General features: G+C 37.5%; 1 protein-coding gene across 2 annotated transcripts in view; it reads right to left on the bottom strand.

The window, feature by feature from the left end:
- The window catches only part of CDH7 (cadherin 7), a 71,022-nt gene extending 57,762 nt beyond the window's left edge, over window positions 1-13,260 (bottom strand). For both annotated transcript variants that reach the window (XM_075142158.1, XM_075142159.1), the window contains exon 1: window positions 13,051-13,260. In XM_075142158.1, coding sequence (XP_074998259.1) covers window positions 13,051-13,260 — 210 coding nt within the window. The remainder of the gene's footprint in view (window positions 1-13,050) is intronic.
- Between the last annotated feature and the right edge of the window lie 1,088 nt (window positions 13,261-14,348).

Genomic DNA, 14,348 nt, shown 5'->3' with positions numbered 1-14,348 from the left:
TTACTTCTGTTGCCGCCAACAAAACCAAAAGTGTACTTTGATTTTGAGAATAGATTAGGAAAGTATTGAACGTAATGTTCATCATCAATTGTATTTATATTTCCAACAGATCCACTTAATTATGGGAAAAAAAGACCTGGTTTCATCCCATTACTCTCTACAATGGCACTCATATCGGTTCTGTCAGAGTTCTGTTATCAGTAAAGGTTATTTACGGGTGCAAGAGTGTTTGACTCCAAGAAAATTTGTGATATTGCTGATCAGTTTGTTCACTGTAATAAACTTAACTCTTCTGACCTTGATGGTTAAGCTGCAGCATGTTTCCTGTATCTTGCTAATTACCTTACAAAGTAATTTTCCGGAGAATTGAATCTGATCCACAACCTGTTAGCTCATCCTGCTGCAGTCCAAAACTGTGTTCCAAATTGTTCTTTGCAGTTTAAAGGTAGTACATGCATGAAATGGTCAGAACTGGAAGGTGGGCTACTGTATCTAATACACAGAAGATAAGATTATTTCAGAAGCAAAGGTAAATATTTTGTATTTTTAGTGTAGTCTGCCGATACAGACCCTTATATCTCTAAAGGTATCAGAAGGATCTGTCATCAAGGTGGACATCTTAATCTTTCTGTCTTCCTCGCCTGCCTTCCTTGCCTGCTTGGCAGATATTTTGGAAGCAAGACAAAGCACCTGGGACCTCAGTCTGCATCATGCCATGTGAAAAGCAGTCATTGATTTCATTTTGTGCTTCTAGAAGTAAAATTGGGGAAAAAAAACATTCTGGAAAGATGATTTTGCCATCAGACTAGCAGAATGGACCATCATCTTCTATCCAGCTCTACTTACTAAAATAATAGATGAAGGGAAATTGTTGAATGAGATACTGTGGCTTACATAGTATGGAACAAAATCTAATCTTGATAGGACATTGAAATTAGTCTGCAGGAAAAAAATCTCATGTAGCCTGCAAATAGATTGAAGGAAACACGGTTACATGAAATGATGAACGTCAAAATACCAGTCTAGAAGGAAAGATATCTACTGAGGTTCTGAAAGACCTAGAAAACTCATGAGTGTCATTATTTCGTTCGCTTAACTCCAAATACAAATTTACTTCGTAAGGTGCGGGCTGCTTTCCTTAGTCGTAGACCAGAACATTAAACCCTTTGATTTTCAGCTTTTAATTTGGAAGCAGTCTGGACATAGACCAGTTGGTGCCCTGACAGCTGCACATATTCGCATTCTTCTATCCATCTGCTGAGAGCTGAGACTTGCTTGGACTCCTCCAGATCTGCATGTTGTTTTTTGCTTATCCACACTCTATCTTGACCCCATAATTCTTGGAACCTCTACAGATGGAACGTTTTTCTTTCTTGTCCTATGTTGTTTGGCACCATATTGCACACGTTTTAGGCTTTTTTGAGTCAAATTCTGAATTCTCTAGCCCTCTCCAGTAGTGTTTTATAAGAAATATTTACATCTTTCCTTTTCTATCTTTTGCTTCCATGTTCCCAGAAAAGAAACATAAAATAACTTTTCTACTAGTTTTTGTCTTGATTATATTTGTTTTTTTCTGCTGTCTTGTATCACAGATTACCTTGTTGTACATGGCATCTTCCTCTTTCAGTTACAAAGGAGCTTTACTTACCTTTTCGTCCCTTTCAACTGCATCTGTTAGTTAACAGACCTAGTCTCCTGCACATTTCTCAAACCTGGGTGTTACTGGATCTCTGGCTAGCTGCCCTCTTTTCCCATCTGTGTTAACATAACTAAGTCAGCTAGTATTGGTACCTACTAGGCCTTCTTTCTAGAACCCCTGTGTAGTGGATTGATGTGACTTAAACCAATGCATGCCCCATATACACGCATATAGCATCCTCAGCAAAAAGCAAAGGGAATCAAGACCTATACATCTGATTGTCATACCTTAATCTAAATTAATCTTTTCATTGATGGCTTTGGTATGTTCTTTTCAGCTTTACATCAGGCTCTGGAGTGAGAAAAACAGCATATTGCTTCATCATGGTCCCTACATTCTCACACTTACTATTTGGGATGCTTTTTCTTCCCTTAAACTTTTTCAATCTCTTTTTTCCTGTACTAAAATCATTAAAACTAGAATCTTTACATTTTTATTCAATCTTAAGATAAATCTGAATTGAATAAATATGTCAGTACAAGCGGGAATTATTCCTCAATATAAGGTACCTCCATTGTTTCCTATAGATATACACATATGCACACATTTATTTATACACTTCATCACTGCTGTCACTCCAATTCCTGCTGGTTTCCTCCATAAAACCTCCTTTGACATGGCTTCACTCAGTTTATCAGTCAAACAGATAAATCAAAACAACTTTTTAAACATTTTTAATACTTCCTTTGCTTTCCGAATTTTCAAGAGGGGTTGATACGCACTCAGGAGTACACTTGATTCACCAGAAAGAATAAAACGGAAAAGCAATAAGGCTTTAAGATCCTCAGAGTAGTAGTGGACATGAGCTTGCAAAGAAACAAACAAACATGAATTGTGTAATTTGAATCATACAATGAGACAGGAAATAACAGTTTCACTTGACTTATTTCCTGTTTAGCTGAAGCTATAATAGAGTGCTTCTGTTCACGGTTTTTTATTGTGAGGAAGATATTGAAAAAATAGAGGGAATGAATAAAAGAGCAGTAAAAATGAAGACAGGACTGCAGTGCTGTGCTGCAGTGCTGACTAATGAGGAAAACTTTTCAAAAGTGTGAAATATGTATTGCTTGGCTAAGCAACAGTTAAGTGGTAAAAGGTAAAAGATGGGTGGGGAGGACACATATGCATGAAGGTTATGAACATCCAGGAGCAAGAGGAATCATTTAACAGTTTTTAATATAAACATTCTGCATTATTATAGCCCTGCAAGTTAAAAAAGAAACATAAAAATATGCCAAGTACTTTCCCAAATGCCTACTCTGCTCATATAATGTGTGTAAATTGTATAAGAAAGACAAGTTAAGTATTTTGTTAATTTATGGCACTGTATTTATACCATGATTATGGAAACTTAAGAAATGACCATCTGTTTTTCCCAACTGTGTCTGAAAACTTTTCATTGTTACAGAGTAACAAGCTAAACTTTGCCTAATACAGCACCTGCCTACCTTGTAAGGAAAATGAATTGCTTGATTGCCTAGTCAGCAGGATTACAATTTGGTACCTCAGTATGAAATGTTTAAGCAGCTTATGCTCCTTACATATGTATCCAAGTATCAGATTTTCCATATTTTGGAAGCATTTCAAATGGAAAATAACTTCCTGGGCTCAATTCTTCTCACACGCACTCCAGAGCAACAAAATTGCGTCCTCAAGGTAATTTCTCATGATTTACAGAAACAGGAAAACTAAATAGGACAGTGGTAATATTTTGTGGAATTCATGCAGCAAAATCTCCTTATATCGCCTGGAAAATGACATTAAATTTATGTCTTTCTACTCAGAGAGGGCCAAAGAATCTCCTGTGATGTAGGTAGAACATTATGTCGGACCGCCCTTAGCTGTTCTCCACATATACTGTATTCACCCATATGAAACACCATAATGCAGGCCTTCAGTGGTCTAAAAATACTATATGACTATATGAAAGGAAGGCACTATTTTTTCACTGTCAAAATGTGGAATATATTGCTACCTGTTGTCAATCAGTCCTCAGTATTCCTCTTTTACTAACCTACAGAATAAAATATCAGTTAAAAATTCAATTTTAAAATGGCAAAATAGTTGTATTCCAAAATTAATATTCTCAAATGGTCTACTAGGGTTGATAAAACTGATCTCAAGATTCCGATTAAATCTTCTGTTACTCTATGAACAGCATAAACAACACATATTAAAAAACTTTTGCCTTCTTCTCAAATGTTTAGAACTACTTCCTTCTCCCAGGGGAGCATTCCGAAAAAGACGATCTGAGGCTGAGCCAGTAAGGCATATTTTGTATTTTCTGGTACATAAATAATTGCATATGAAGTACTATATGCAAAACAGCTATATTTGTCTTGGTATTCCTATTTATTTGAAAGATAAAATAATGTTTATTCTTCATATATTGTTTATGACTTATAAAGTACTACTACCATACTACGTACTTTACACCCATGTAAATAATAATATTACTTTTGCAAAAGCATAGGGCTGTACCACCAGCAAATACTTGAATATGGTAGTATTTTTTTAGCTGAGTCAAAAACATCTCCAAGAATTAATCCTAAATATATTGTACATTTTTTTGAGCATATTTATTGATTTTGGTAATCAGCACATCTTTTTATGATGTGTTCTTCTGTTGTCAATGGAGCTTCTTCATTGGCTAATTTTTACACTTAGCCTGGGAAGGTTAATGTGGTTCCCATTTATAAATTGAGGTCAAGTGATCTACAGTTAAGTGTTGACAACATATTTTTAATATCATGTAAATGAAAAAAACCCTATTTTTAACTGGCTGATACTCCTTCTTACAGCCTTGAAACTATGAGAGATTAAGCATTATGACCTCCTCAAACTTCTGCTCGTGGTGTAGGCTGTTATTCATATCACGACCATGGTTTGGTCAGTTAGGACAGAATTAGAGTTCTCCTAACAACATAAACCCCGCTGCTTTTTTTAAGAGCTACTTGTCTCTAATTTACATGACAGTAAGTGTCTCTTCCAGTGCAAAAGTGACAGAGAAGTCACTGGTAGCATAAGGTAGCTAATAGTTATTCTGAGAGAAGTGAGCAACCTGGTGTATTAACTTCTTTCTTCTTTAGTAGTTCCACCATTAACACTAAGCTCAGCCAGCTCTTCCAGGGAAACACATAACGCTGAGAGAAAAACATTATACTGCAGTGATTTTCCAGGACTTATCACCAGTACATTTATGTAAAAGCCAATTTATTAGACATGAAGGAACCATTCCCTGATTTTTTCAGGATCTCTGAATATGTTGTCCCAGGTACTCCCCTTAACTGGTAAAAGTTAGCACTGAAAAACTGACATGTGTACACAGGCACTATTTTATTAAGTGATTGCTAAAAAAAAACACCAAGGAACTTGAGAAGTGCAGTGTGATATTTAAAAAAAAAAAAAAAAGAAAAACAAAACACACACAAAAAAAAACCAATAATGTGGAGCAAAGAAGAAATTCAGCAGAAGAATTGTGACAAGGCAGCAATAGTCCTGGCAGCACTTTTAGACTGTGACACAGGGAAAATACTAAATACATGGAATGAATGCCCAATGGGTCTGTAGACAGACACTTATGTCTAACCATACGGGTATAAGAAAAAAGGCAACATGGAAAAGGTAGTGTGATAGCAGGCTACAAGATGTAAAACTTTAAAGCATATGCAGTTCGATATTCTGAAAACAATGGAAAAATATCCTTTATCTAAACTGGTCTGAAAAAAGAAGTAGCCTTGTACTAACATAGATATCAAATAGATCCGCACTTAAAAATTTCAACTAACTTGTCATCCATAAAGGATGGAAAATAAAGGCAGGAAAGAACTCCCTGTTACCTGTTCATAATGTTTAAAAATGTTGCATGATTTTCATTTTCAGAACAAATAATATTCTATCTTCATAGCAAAGGACAATAGTAAGCTATTGTTCTCAAGCTATTTTTGGGATGTTGAGTAACATCTCCATATTTCTCTGGATTTTGTCATTGCTTATTAATCCACTACTGCCTCTTGTCTTACAAGACCATTGCCTCAGTGGGAATTTGGTTCATGACTAGACTTCCTTATCCCTAGAATAATGCAAATACCCACAGTTCTTGGTAGTCCTAGTTTTACAGCGCTGTCATTAATACACAACTGTGAGATTAGAGGATGTAGGTAAAACTGGATGTTGAGTGGCAGCCAATAGCATGAACTAGAGGACTAAAAACAAGCTCAGCAGATGAAAAGGAGAAGGAATGTTAGAACATGGCTAAAAAAAGTCATCTGAAGCAGCATGAGCTTGACTGACATCAAAACTGTAAATCTCATGCTCTTATGAAAAGAACGCATTCTCTGATAACCAGCCAAGCATACAGGAGACTTGCATCTACACATCATTGCAAAATTAGCTTTTACTCTTGCTTTTCTATTTTGTCAGAGGCCCATAAAATATAGTTTTAAATAATGCCCAAAAGAAATTCAGAGCAGAGCACTGCAGGTAGAGCCTATTAGTCTACTGAAATACAGAACTGGTATTACAGGATTATATAAATAGCATGGCTGTGTCATTGAATAAAAAGCTGCAATGAGGGCTACTTAATTTACGGATGTTGTCATCACCTTTACTAACCTTCCTCTTCTGTAATGCCACATGTTAAGGATCAATGTTCTATATTATTTTAAAAGATCAAAAAGAGCTGCATGTTCTGGTTCAGTATCCAACCATAAGTCTCTCAACTCTATTATCGCTTCTAATAATGAAATTACATACAAATTGTCTTTTAGTGTTTGAGCATGTGAAATTGTCATCACTTTAAATCCCCCGCATAAAACCCATTTCTGTATCCGTTCAGCTATGTGAGAAGAAGACTTCCTATAAAGAGAGAAAGAGGAAATTACACTACAGCTATACAGGCTAATGAAATTAACCAGGAAAAAGCAGTAGGTTTTAGGTTATCCCTTTGGATAATTCTTCCTGTGTGCCTTAATCTCACCGTTCTCCCCAGAGACATTTTAGTCCTGCATGCTAAGTAGGAAACATTCAGATTGTCAGTCAGCTCTCAGTTATTCGGGGTAATGCAAATAAAGTAAAGCATGGAATAGCACAAAGCCCACAGTGACTATCCAGTGAAGAAAAGTGTGTGCTACTAGTGACTGTGTAGTACAAGCTGAGATGGTAAATTCATACCGCTGTTGTACAGTTGAAGCATCCCTTCACCAAGACCTATTCAATCCACAAAGCAGGTAAGCAGGACTTGACTATTTTCTCTGTTCTTTTGTTTCTTTTGCAGCACTTGTGGTAGAAAAACATTGACAAGAATGGCATGCCCCATTTTACTTAAAAGGTCAACTGTTATCAATTTTCATAGCACAGAAAAACAAAGAGTTCCTGAGATGGATAAATATGAGAAATACAACAGATTTGCTTTTTCACTTTCATAAGTGGCCTTTCGGGAGTATATAAAACAACAGTGCTTCAAAGATTATGCTAAAAGTAAAGATAACATAAATAGAAAAGGAGCAAAAAATATAGAAAGGGGAAGTTTCTCTCTGAGTTATTATGCCATCTTTGTTTTCCACATAGTGTCCACAAAGACAGATGAAGAATAGATGGGTTGGGTTGGGTTGGGTTTGCTTCCCCCCACCCCGCCCCGCAAAAGTACTTGGGGAAAAAAAAAAAGAAAAGAAGAAATATCTGTGCAGAGCTGTAGCTACTCTCAGCGGGAGCTTACTTGCAGAGCAGACGTAAATATTTATCTTGCGCAGGAAGCTCGGAGGGGCAAGATCCCAGTCTGAGGCTCGGCAGAGAGCGCAGGTCCCCGTGGGTTGGCTCTAGAGGCAGTGGGAGGGACAGAGCCCTCCAGGGAATCACACCCAACCCACCTTCTTCTCTGTTATCTGCAAATGAGGCAGCCTAGTCTCTTTTAGAATCATAGAATCATAGAATCATTAAGGTTGGAAAAGAACTCTAAGATCATTGAGTCCAGCCCTCAACTCAGCACCACCATGCCCACCGTGCCCCTAAGTGCCTCATCTACACGTCTTTTAAATACTTCCAGGGATGGTGACTCAACCACTTCCCTGGGCAGCCTGTTCCAAGGCCTGACCACTCTTTCAGTAAAGAAATTTTTCTTAATGTCCAATCTAAACGTCCCTTGGCGCAACTTGAGGCCATTTCCTCTCATTCTATCTCTAGTTACTTGGGAGAAGAGACCAACACCCACCTCACTACAACCTCCTTTCAGGTAGTTGTAGAGCGCAATGAGGTCTCCCCTCAGCCTCCTCTTCTCCAGGCTACTTACCTATTTAGCTTTCGTAATTTCACCCCATCTCCTCTCTACTTCCCAAAGTGACAGTAAAATGCTGTAGTGTAGTTTCTAGAGAGATGAAAAGCTATTTGGGCTAATTTCTATTCAGAGACACTCAGCTTTTTCATCACAGATGAAGTTCCTTCAGTTTCTCAGCAGCTGATATTCCACATATCGATCTAAGTTTGACCGAGTGGCCAGTGCTTCCACAGTGGTCACCGTCTTGAAGTATTTTAGCAAAGACACTTATTATCCAAGTCAGTCAAAAAGTCATCAGCTGCATCTGAAAGTGTCAGGCTATGATCTAGAAAAAAAAGCCCTACTTCTGACTACACCTGTAGGCTTGATATAAGGTCACATCACAGATAAATATCATATGTGAATAATTCTGCCACCCTATCAACACATTCACCAACACCTTTGAAAAACAAAAAATAAACACAAAAAATCCCAGTGTCCTCCCCTGTCCAACCTCCTTCCCTCCAAAATGTTGAGGGTGGAAAAAACAATCCATTCTCTATGCTGACAGTAACATATACTTGTTATTTCGCTACTTGAAAAGCCCTTTCCCCACCCTGCCTTGGCACAAACCTGTACATTCCCTTAAATGCATCAATTTTCAAGGAAATGTTTAAGTTCACTGCATTTTTTTTTATGCTTCACTCATTCTGTACTACTCCAGAAAATAATAACGCAAATATTAGCATTTATGCACTTTGGCCCATGTTTGAAAATAGAATCCAACAAGCCTTTTTACCTTAAAATAGGTAGAAGAAAAACAAAGATGCAGGTAAAATGGAATTGGAAGGCAATGACTGTAGGCTCTAACAAACTGCGTGCTCTTAGTCCACTCATTTAACCCTATTTCTTGATTTTACCATCTAAAAAATGCACGTTAGGATTTATGCTTTCTTTCCCGACACATTATAAATAGCAACTACATGCAGGGCACCTTACAAGTTCCGAGTGTTATTTTTGAGAAGCACCAGTGAGCCTCTCAAAGTTAAATATCAACTTCTTCGGTTTGTGCTCAATCAAGCCTATGTCTTTTTCTCTTTTATTTTCAGTCCTTCATATCTTACTGAAGTTTCAGGGAAAAAAAGACTTGAACTCAGCAAAGAGCTTGAAACTGTTCCTGTCTTTAACTATACCTAAATTTAGAGCCGTTGGAAAAGGAGCTTTGGTTTGGATCCAAAAGAAAACAGTGAAGCCAGCCATCAGTCAGCATCTCACATGGAGTTCACAGCCTTGTTTCACTTCTTCAGGTTTATTTGTGGCTTCTTTTGATTTTTTTTTTTTTAAATAAGAAAAATGAAAGGATTACTGGCTGAGACTTTGTGTCATTACAATGCTTTTGAGGAGACTGACACTCTTGCAGCAGAACACGTAAAACGAAATTAAAAATAAAAAAATCAAAAAAAGCCCAACAGCAACAAAAAAACCCCACAGAACCAAAACCAAACCCTGGATCTCTGATAGTTATGTAATAAAACCAAAAAAGCTATCAACAAAATTTTAAAGTTCTACTTTAACTGCACCCCTTTTTGCCAATGTCTACCCATATAGGCTTTAATTACAAGATTGTATCCAGCTTTTCAAATATTCAATATAATAATGTACACTTTTTCCTAATTTTAGTTGTTTATGCATTGAATAAATTAAAACTGTTATGTACTATTATTTTTATGCCCAAATAGATTCCATTAAAGCCATTTATATGGAAAATACAGAGTAAGGCATTTCACAAAACATATTACCAAGCAATAGTAAACATTTTCCCAAAAACAGAAGCCACCTATGCTTCTAGCTAAATTAGAATCATAGTTAACTCCCTCATCTCCTACACGGCATGTCTGGAAGAAAACAATGCCTATCCAAACAGGTAAATGGGCTAAATAGCTAAATGCTTCAGCCCTTAAATTGAACATAACATATGCTGTGCTGACGGACAGAAAGAAATTGTATATGGTTCAGTCCACAATCTGATTACATGTTAAGCACCTCCCAAGAGGCACTCAGAATTACTCAGGATTGAATCCAAGATGATTAAAATTCATACCATGGAGAGGAAAGACCTACATTAAAAAAAAAAAAAAAGCAAAAAACCTCAGTCACCTCTGACTCCTATTAGTGTAAAACTAATGGAACTCCTCCAGACGTTTCTCCAGAGTGACGGGAGAAACAGGCCCCTGCCGCCTTAAGAAAATAAATAATTTTTTAAAAAAAATAAACAAGAAACATTTTGCCAATAAATGGATGTCAAGGATGCAAGAAGGAAGGCTGCAATATACCTCAAGTATGTGTCTGAAGTCTTGTTAAACAAACATGAAAACACTGAAAAATTATTTGTGCTGGTTTTGTTTAAGTGAAAGACTCGTCTTTCACTTAAACAGGTGAATAGGAATCCTGTTACGTTATTTAAAAGGAATAGGATTTTACCCTGCATGATCATGTAATTAAAGTGTCAGAATGCACACACCCAGGAGGACAGAGTTAATGCTGAACATGGAATTAACATTGGAATTAATCTTGAACGATTTGCCGTGTAACCCTAACATTCTCCGAATGCTGCCTTCCAAACAGAATTGCTTAGGGCTTTGTAAAATTGAATAGTGGCGGGGAGAAAACATTCCCTATTGCAGCTCCATTTGCCTCAGTGTTTCAGAAACATTTTTATTTCACAGTCCTTAGAATCTGGAGGAAGGTTCCTCATTCCTGGATGTGCAGTTAGACTGGCACCCTGCAAAGCATCCTGAATTTAAGGTAGTGCAGGACTGACCTCCCCAGGAGCAGGGCACTCTGCAGAACATGAAGCAGAGTCTGGTTGCCGCTTCCACTTCACTTGATGAGAGAAGTGAGTTATGCCAGCTCTTTGCTTGCTGTAGCTTCCTCACCAAGGGGAAAGAAATGAAAAAAAGGAAAAAAAAAACCAACCAACCTTCCTATCTAAATCTCAGTCTTCTCAGTCCCTACCTGCCTGCAAAGGATTTGAAACAAGAACAGCAATATTTTTAAGGGGAGAAGAGGGGGAGGAAGGCGACTGCTGCTCACTTCAGAGTGGTGCTACACATAATATGTTAACATACAGAAAGAAAATCACTTCTTCACCTTTTTGCTCCCCTCCGTGGGAATGCAACTTCAGTCATGATTGCACCTCAGGAACCACACAGTAAAAAGCCTCTGCAGTGAGAAGGTTAGGAACTGGGCACGTCTTATCTTATAAGATGCTCAGCAAGGGCTCTGTTTCCAGGAAGATGGGCTTCCTTTTGCAAGTGCAAATTTTTATCTGCTTTTCCTACAAAATGAATTGCTGCTACAAATGTGAGTTCCTGAGCCAACAATTTATACTGCTGATACAAAAGCAGGCTGGACACAGACTGTTTCAGAAAAAAAGCTTTGCTTTTCAGAATGCTTTGCTTGTGAATGCTAGGACTCCTGTAAAGGACAGGAAAGAGAGGACTGTGAAGCTAAAAATAACCACATACATGCAAATATCGTGTACTCTAGTGTTACCACAGCATCTTTGGCCATAATATAGCAGTCCAATGAATAAGAGAATTGCTACAGATCAAAACCAGTCTTCAGTCAAGTATTTAAAGACACTTCTTTTCCAGGGGAGAAATTCTAATTTCCAAGCCACACTTCCTTTTTTATCAGTGGGCAAGAATTCCAAATATGCCGTTTTTCAGAGGCACAAGAGAAACTCCAACCTGAGAACAAATTTGCCTAAAAGACAAAACTCACAAAGCCAAGCAGCAGCTGCGTGGCATCAGAATGGAAACTGCTACATAACCTAAAACTTAAAAAAAACCTTTCAGGACCACTGCAATAAAAGATGATATTTCTGATTCTAATACATCTTTCTTAAGGGCTCAATTGTGCAAAGTACCAGCCCCAGTTCAGAAAAGCACCTAAACACAACCATAGCTGTAATCATGAAAGCAGTTCCCCATTTAACTTGATTATACAGTTGGCATGATTAAATTCTAAGTGCTTAACTGTGTTAACACAAACATCAAGGTTTTTGTCTCAGTAGGGCGAATTAAGTAAGCTGAAATTCATTGCACTTGTATATTTGAAGCAGTGGATTTCAGATCACTGCGTCTCCTTTTCTGTAAGCGTGCCCTTTTGCCAAAAGCTGTCACTCCCTTGTTTTCTATGCATTTGTTATATTTTCATGAGAAACTCTATTTATTGATTCTGATATTACACAAAAAAATGGGTTTTTCTTTCAATAAGATGATTACACATAAATGTTGCATTGAAACACTGGAGGGTTTTTTGTTTGGGGTTTTTTTCCCTTCATAATTGCTGAAGGAAGCGTATCACCCACCAGCACAAGGCAGTGAATGAGCTGAGGCCCGGATTCACAGCTGTGCTCAGTGTGCTCCACGTGCAGCGACGGGCACTCGAAACGAGCCGTTTGGGATGCCCTGATGTAAGGGCTTGTTCTGCACTGGCCTGGTGCCCATCAGAGGGAAGGTAAAGGCACAAGGCTGTGCTATGCACGGAGGGCAGCGAGGCCCCCAAGGTGCCAATCTGCCAGCCAGGCAATGTCAAAGCAAAGCAGTAATGCAGACATGCCCTCCTTTTTACTTGTCACACCCCCAGATGCCTGTTTCTTTCTCTCTTGACTTCAGCAGTGTTGATCTTTAGAAAGCAAACAACATCACACAGAAATTCTATTTTCTGGGACTAGCTGTTCGCTCTTATAAAAGAATATTCATCGCTATATTTCTCTATTCCTATGTAAAAAAATACATCTAATATTAGTAATAAAATATTTTTTTTGTATCAATGGTGGTAAAATATTTTCATTATTGCACAGCTTTAAAGAAGCATAGCTAATATGCAGAGCTTTTAAAGAAAATTTCAAGAGGAATCAGGAATGTAATGTGTTGCTGTTTTGAAGTGCTAAACATTTTTTTCAAACTAGGAAACTTTGTCCCACCCTGGCTTAATTCAACCACACTGACAGAATTGCAATTTTCAAGTTGCACCATATAAATATGTCAAAAGCAAGCATCTGCACCCTCCAAAGTTTGTTTAAATCCCCTACCTTTCCTACATAGAGTGGGTCTGTACCCATGTATTCTTCCAGCACAAAGAATTGATTCCACACCCAGCTGCGTTTGGTTCTCGTCCTCCCTGATTGAAAGTAGGCCTTTGACCTGGACCTCGAGAGCTCTGCTTGATTCATCCCAGAAAGACACAGGAAAAGAGCTAGTATCTGCAGAAAATGGCAGAACTCCACTTTGCCCAACTTCATCTTTTTTTTTTTTTTTTCCCCGTGTAAGAAAAAACCTTGACGAGAGCGGGCACAATTCCAGTTGTCTCAGCAGCTCTAGCCTCCGGCAGGGTGTCAGCTGGGAGTCCAGAGATAATAATTTGTGGAGTGGTTGATTGGAAGAAGTCACCACTGCTGAACAGCCTTCACCAAAGAAATGATGTAATAGGCACCTATCCGGGAAAAAGACAAGAACTGTTGTCAGAACTTTTTTTTCTTTAAAAAATTCTTTGTAGTTTTCACATAATACATCAAAAATGTTTATTTATTATTTTTCTCATCATCAACACAGTTGAGTTTGCATAATAAGTCTCTGAGACTTTAGAGAGCACTACTACTGGTATTACTACTGCTGATAGATCTGTATTTATAGTTATAAAATTTTCTCGTAACTGTTCTCTTAATACACCATTTTCCCCAGTACAAAGGCTGATTTTTTTCTCTTTAAAATACTCAAAGCCAGTGTAGTTTTTTACAGTTTTGGTTTTTCCTCCTCTGACTGCTACAGTCTGCTTTACTTGTCGTTACCGTGATATAATTACAAACCAGATACAGGCAGGAAGTTATATTAATGGAAAGGACACATGCTAGCTTAACTCTCTACCATATAACTGATAAGTAAAATAAAGGAGTGTAAGATGAATCAGATCAACTTGACTGATTCTTAGTCACAGGACACCAGATGTTATGATTTCTTCTGATCTGAATCTGACCCGCTAAAAAGCCCTCAGAGTCTCCCTACTCATTTTTACTACATTCCTAAAGCAAATGTCAGGCAAGGTAAGAAGCAAGCTAGACTAGTTTATATACTTATACACAAACATGTTCAAAAAAATCAGAGCATAATTTGATTTTGTGTTTTCAACGAAACCTTGATTTAACAACAAATGATTTTTCAGTAGTAACACATACAGGTTTTATCTTTTTGTGCATCTTATCCTTTTTTATTTCAAAATCTTAATCACTTAGTAACTGGTGGAACTCATTTAAAAAAATCATTTACAACAAAAAAAAACCCTTCAATACTTAAATAAGTCTTTTTTTCTGCCTTTTATAATTGTGAGCCTTCT

The sequence above is a fragment of the Calonectris borealis genome, chromosome 2, assembly GCF_964195595.1.
Source record: "Calonectris borealis chromosome 2, bCalBor7.hap1.2, whole genome shotgun sequence".
Classification (NCBI taxonomy): domain Eukaryota; kingdom Metazoa; phylum Chordata; class Aves; order Procellariiformes; family Procellariidae; genus Calonectris; species Calonectris borealis.
Note: the sequence above shows the minus strand (reverse complement) of the source record. Positions and strands in the feature narration are given on the sequence as shown.